Source organism: Lipotes vexillifer, unplaced genomic scaffold (genome assembly GCF_000442215.2).
Source record: "Lipotes vexillifer unplaced genomic scaffold, Lipotes_vexillifer_v1.1 scaffold899, whole genome shotgun sequence".
Lineage (NCBI taxonomy): Eukaryota > Metazoa > Chordata > Mammalia > Artiodactyla > Lipotidae > Lipotes > Lipotes vexillifer.
Genome location: NW_006784311.1, coordinates 401,446 through 407,261, shown reverse-complemented (window position 1 = coordinate 407,261; position 5,816 = coordinate 401,446). Strand labels below are relative to the sequence as shown.

Here is a 5,816-nt window from a genome sequence, read left to right as displayed (position 1 = left end):
CGGCGGCGTGGCGGCGGGGTCTCCCCCTCGGTGGGGGCAGTCTTTGCAGAGACAGCTTCCCCACTGACCCCTCTTTGGCACTGAACTGGGACAGCGGTGCCCTCACGCCCGGCAGCCCCAGCATCCCCGCCCCCACCCACGCCCTGGCGGTTGGCAGTGTAGGCCGGTGGGGTAGCGGGCTGGCTGGGGGCCCAGGCCACCTCCCCCACTGGCAGGGTGCTCATGTTGGCGATGGAGAGGGCTACAAAGAGGAATCCAATAAATTAGCCTGAAGGAGAGAGGGCTAGGGACGGAGGGGGATGGGGACTACATTCTTGTCATTGCTCGGTAGGAAATGTTGTGCAATTCTTTCTCCCAAGGGCTCTTTGGGATGACTCGTGGGGAGAAGGGGCACAGATGACGGGCCCTGCCTCATAGCGGGGCCCACTTGGCTGTTTTTATGGCAGTAAGCGTGTTCCGGGGGACGGGAGCCTCGGCGTGCCACTGCGATGATGGCAATAGAGAGATGGACTGTCTGTGATGTCTCCAAGGGACCGCAGAGGAGGGAATGGGGGGACTCCAGACTTAGGAGGCGCTGCCCTGCAAACACCAAGGCTCCTGGGCACAGGCTGGTGCTGTGAGCGGGGCCGCGCCTCTGGCCCCTCTCCCCTATCCACTTGCCCAGGTCCCAGTCTGGTGGGGCTGGGAAGTGGGCACGGGTTTCGCTGGCTGTCCTCTGGGAGGCCTGGGAGGACGGCAAAGCATGCAGGGTGGGCCCGCAGCGGGGCGGTGGGGGGAAGGCTTGGTGGGCAGGCGCTCCGTTTCCTTCACGTGATCCGAGGGCTTGGTGTGGGGCGTGGGCCAAGGGCTAAGAGCCAGGGCCGTCTGTCAGGTGGCAGCGGCCTGGAGGACTCCAGGGCCTTGGCCCAGGATCTGGCAGAGCTCCTGGAGGCGCCGCTGCATCTTGGGGATGCCCGCCAGCTGCTGCTCAAGCCGCTGCTTTTCCTCAGTCAGGCTCAGGCGGGCGGCCGAGTCCAGCTTCTCGAACTTCCAGCCGCCCTCTCCGTCGAACTGTAGTAAGTGTGTGTGGTACTTCCTGTCCCAGGAGAGGGAGCCGGAGGTTGTTTGGCAGCACCGCCCCCTCCCCAGCTGCAAAGCCACGGGCGCGTCGCTCGCCGGAAGTGAGGGAACCTACCACAGGGAGGGTCGGTGGGTGATGGAAAGCAGGGCAATGCCTGCATCCTTGGCCGCCTGGAAGATCTTGCCTTCCACGTCGATGCTCACGGCACTGGTACATTCATCCAGGAGGGCGTACTTGGGCCTTGGGGGTGGGGGCTGAGTGGGTGAGCCTGTGGACCCTCCAACAGCCCCAACAGCCTGGGCTGGCCCCAGCCCCCAGTGGGGGCGGGAAGCCTGACCTGCGTGCTGACCCCCTGTCCTTTCGATCCCATCCCTGCTGGGCCCTGGGGGGCAGGGCAAGGCCTCCTGGTGGCGCTGCCCTCCCCGCTTAAGGGGCTCCCAGGGAGCACAGATGCCGAGCAGGCTCCTGGGAGCACCCAGGCAGCACCCTTGTCTCTGCCGCTGGCTCGGAGGACCTCCAGTGCCCGAGGGAGCCCAACCACTCAGGACAGCGTGGCTCACCTGTGGTAGAACATGCGGGCCATGCCAACTCTCTGCTTCTCGCCCCCGGACAGAACGTCCTTCCAGTCACACACGGCCTCCCAACCTGGCAGGAGACAAAGGTCGCTGTTCAGTTCAACAAGGGCTGGGCAGCAGGGGCAGAGGGCCTGGGCCCAGGCGCAGTGGCTGTGGTGGGAGGGGCCGGGCCACCAACAATAGCGGAACACAGCAGCACACGTGACTCGGAGAAGGGCTGTCCACTGGGAACATGTGCTCTGGGTACCTGTCCGTCTGTTGGGACACCGGAATAGTTCAAAAGGGTTGGGGCCAGAATTACATCCCCTCCAAGAAAAGATACATGGGAGTCCTCACCCGCAGGACATGAGAATGCCACTGCATTTGGAGACAGGGTCTTTACAGAGGTGATCGAGTTAAAGTGAGGTCACGGGGGTGGGTCCTCATCCGATGGGACTGGTGTCCTTATAAAAAGGGGACATTTGGAGACGCAGACACACACAGAGGAGAGACGACGTGAAGACACAAGGAGCAGACGGCAACTACAAGCCCAGGAGAGAGGCCTGGAACACACCCTCCCTCGCGGTCCCCAGAAGGAACTGCCCCTGCCCACCCCCCTGGATCTTGGCCTCCCGGCCTGCACAACTGGGAGACGACACGTTTCTGTCATTTGCCCCACCCAATCTGTGGCGCCAGCGAACTCACACAGGACCTAATGGGGTGCTAATGAAGTGCCAGTGGGCATCAAACAGTCATGGCAGAGCCCCAAGGATGGCTGCGACGGGCTCTCCAGAAGGCTTCTCACCCACAAGCGCCAGGCCTATGCGTCTCTGCTTGGTGGAGCACGTCAGCCAGGCTCAGGAGGCAAGTGGGTGATTCATCAGAAACGCCTCCTCGCCTGCTCCCTCCACTGCCCTTCCAGAAAACTAGAGGTTTTGGCAGGGCACGTGGCCACACACAAAAGAGACGAAATCCCGAAGCTTGCCTTGATGAGAGGTTTAACCACAGGACTGAATTCTGGCCAATGGGGTATAAGTGTAAGTGTTAACACACGTGGCAGCTTCTGGAACTTTCTTTAAAGGACAGACGGCATTCACTCTATGATTTGCACCCCCACCCCGCCCCTGCCACTTTCTCCATTCTATGGCCTGGGATATGATGTGATGCCGGAGCAGCCACCTTGGACTGTGAGGTGACCTTGGGAAAGGAAGCCACATATAGCAGAGTGACCTGGGGGCCTTTGTGGAGTGGGGCTCGGCCTCAGGGGCCCCAGGCACTCAGGGGTGTGTGCAGCCCAGGAGGAGGGGTACACTCCCAGGGCGAGCAAAAGAGGCCTGACCAGGCCAGGGGGAAGCTGGGGATGAAGCTTTGCAGGGACCAGGGCAGGCCCGGGAGGAACAGCCCCGCTGAATCCACCGCCTGCGGCCCCCTTTCTGCACAGGTGACGACACCTGGGAGGGACTCTCATGAGTCATCTGCCACGTCCTGCAGAGCCCCCATGGGTCCTCACAGGCACTCTTTCATTTACTGCTGGCACTGAGGTTGAGACTGGTACCTGGCCCCTTCTACAGGTGGAAAGCATCTCAAGAGATCAGGTTTTGCTCAAGGTCAAGCTGCCACTTGGTAGCGTGGGTAGGACTCGGACCTCTGCCACTCAGCTTTCAGTATAAAAATCCAAACTGACAGCTGGGCCGCACTCTCCTCTTCCGCCCCTCTGGGCATGACAGGCAATTAAAGACCAACCTGAGAAGCCCCCAAGTGATGCATTCTCTGGCCATCGGCCTGTCCCTCCCTCCTGCGGTCTCTTCCCAGGGGACACACCGCCCAGGCTCGAGCCAGACACGTGGGTGGGCAGGCGTCCCCTCCACCTCTGCTCCGCACGCTCCAGGCTGCCCCGCCCACATCCGTGCTCTGCCCTCTCGCTGAAATGCATAACTGACCTGTCGCTTCCCTGCCTGGCCCAAGAGGCCCTGCCTGCCACGGAGCCCAGAGCCTGGAGAGGGTGCCCCGTTGGATGGCCCCCGCCAGGCCTGGCTCCCTTCCCGAGTGCAGTGCACTCAGGCCGTCTGGGGCCGCGCGCTTCCTGTCGGTCCTCCCCAGGGGGCGGGCTCCCCAGGCCACGTAGCACTTCGGACTCGCGAATGTTGGCTGGGGCAGTCCCTCGGGGACTATCCCTCGGGGGCCAGGAGGGAGGCACGGGCAGGGGCAGCAGCAGGTTCCCCAGCTGAGCCTTGGGACAAAGGACGATCGATCGATGGCGTCCCGTGTGGCACTGATGAGTGGGATGCCCCTTCCCCTACCTCCTTCCCGCTGCAGGATGTGGTGCAGGTGCACGATGTCCAGAATGGCTTCCAGGTGCTGCTCTGAAAAGCCCTTCCTTCGCATGTCCTCCACAGAGTCCGGGTAGATCACTTGGTCGCGCAAGCAGCCCACAGACATGTAGGGCCTGCGGGAGAGCCACGTGTCCGCCGAGGGAAGGGCGGCCCAGCTTCCCTGCCGATGCCCTGCTCTCGAGCAGGCTCCGCATGGGCCCTGCCTGCCCCAGGGGTGCTGACCGGAAGGCCGCGCCCACCCACTCACACGCACGCACACTCAGGCTGCACACACGCATCACGGCACACGTGCAGGTACTCGCCCACACGCACTCACGCGTGCACACGCACCCCCAGCTGTGAAGCTGCTGGGCGAGCAGGTCGGGGCGGGGTGGCAGCACCTTGCCGTCCTCTGCCCGGGCCTCAGGCCCTGCCATCTCCGGGACGTCAGGTTCCGCAGGTCAGAAGGGGTGGGGGCGGACCTGGGGACCCTGGCTCTCTCCCTTCCCCCCCATCCCGCCCAGCTGCCGGTGGCCCCATCACCCCGCTGCTCACCTCTGGGGGACGTAGAACATGCGTTGGGGCGGAGGCTTGTAGAGCACGCCGCCATAGGTGGGCCAGAGACCGCCCAGGATACGGAACAGAGAGCTCTTGCCGCAGCCGTTGGGGCCCGTGATGAGCAGGTGCATGCCCTCTTCCACCTGTAGAGGCAGCAGCCGTGGAAGCCGGCCTGGGCCTCCTTCCCCTTACCCATGGCCCGCCTGACAGCCTCGGAGAGGCCCCCGCACCCAGCACATGCCATCCTCCATCTCTTGGTGAGGAATGGCAGGGCCCCGAGGGTGAGCTCTGGTATCCAGAGCCCTAACCGGCTGCCTGTTTCAGGCACTGCCTTGTCCCCTAGGGCCTCGACATGCACCAGAGAGCAGGGGGCCAGGAGGAGGGCCTGTTCTGCCACAGTCCAGCAAACGGGTACGCGCCCCAGAAGGTCAACGTCAGCTGCAGCCCACTTCACCCGGAAGCCAAGTGTCAAGCGCCTGAGGCCCGCCATGAGCTGATTACATCATGTCCACTGGTGTTCTGGAAACACCTGCTATAGGAAAAAGGCCGCCCGAGCAGGCGGGGAGCGTGCAGATGGCAGGGAGCCCGCCGTCCTCGGGGTGGGGGAGGGCATGAGGCACGGAGTCAAGGCACGTGGGGTACAGCTTCCGCTGCCCCCCGCCATGTGTGACATCACAGCAACACTAAGGGCCTTCCAGCCAGTGCAGTCCTTGCGAGATCCCAGAGTGTGGCGGATACGCGCATCCATCTGGTTTATCTCGGTCAGTGCCATGGGTTGAGCCATGTCCCCTCAAAGAGTCCTGTGTTCGAGTCCTAACTCCCAGGACCTCAGAATGTGGCCTTACTTGGAAATAGAGTCTTTGTGGATATAATGAAATTTAGATGAGGAGTGGGGTGGGCCCCTAATCCAGTGTGACCTGGTGTCCTTATAAATAGGGGACATTTGGACACAGAGACACGTGCACAGGGAGAGTGCCATGTGAAGATGGAGGCAGGGACTTCCCTGGTGGCGCAGTGGTTAAGAGTCCGCTTGCCAATGAAGGGAACAGGGGTTCGAGCCCTGGTCGGGGAAGATGCCACATGCCGCGGAGCAACTAAGCCCGTGCACCACAACTACTGAGCCTAAGTGCCGTAACTACTGAGCCCGCACGCCTAGAGTTGGTGCTCCACAACAAGAGAAGCCACCGCAATGAGAAGCCCACGCACGGCAACGAAGAGTAGGCCCCGCTCGCAGCAACTAGAGATAACCCGCGCGCAGCAACAAAGACCCAACGCGGCCCAAAAAAAAAAAAAAAAAAAAAGGAAGGACAAAAACCAAAAGGCAGGGAAGGC

General features: G+C 62.5%; 1 protein-coding gene across 1 annotated transcript in view; it reads right to left on the bottom strand.

The window, feature by feature from the left end:
- Positions 1 to 867: 867 nt before the first annotated feature.
- The window catches only part of ABCD1 (ATP binding cassette subfamily D member 1), a 17,018-nt gene continuing 12,069 nt past the window's right edge, over positions 868 to 5,816 (bottom strand). Inside the window, exons 6-10 of the mRNA XM_007456668.1 lie at positions 4,482 to 4,627; positions 3,915 to 4,060; positions 1,621 to 1,705; positions 1,175 to 1,300; positions 868 to 1,075 (exon numbers count right to left, since the gene is read on the bottom strand). Of these exons, the coding sequence (XP_007456730.1) occupies positions 868 to 1,075; positions 1,175 to 1,300; positions 1,621 to 1,705; positions 3,915 to 4,060; positions 4,482 to 4,627 (711 nt within the window). The remainder of the gene's footprint in view (positions 1,076 to 1,174; positions 1,301 to 1,620; positions 1,706 to 3,914; positions 4,061 to 4,481; positions 4,628 to 5,816) is intronic.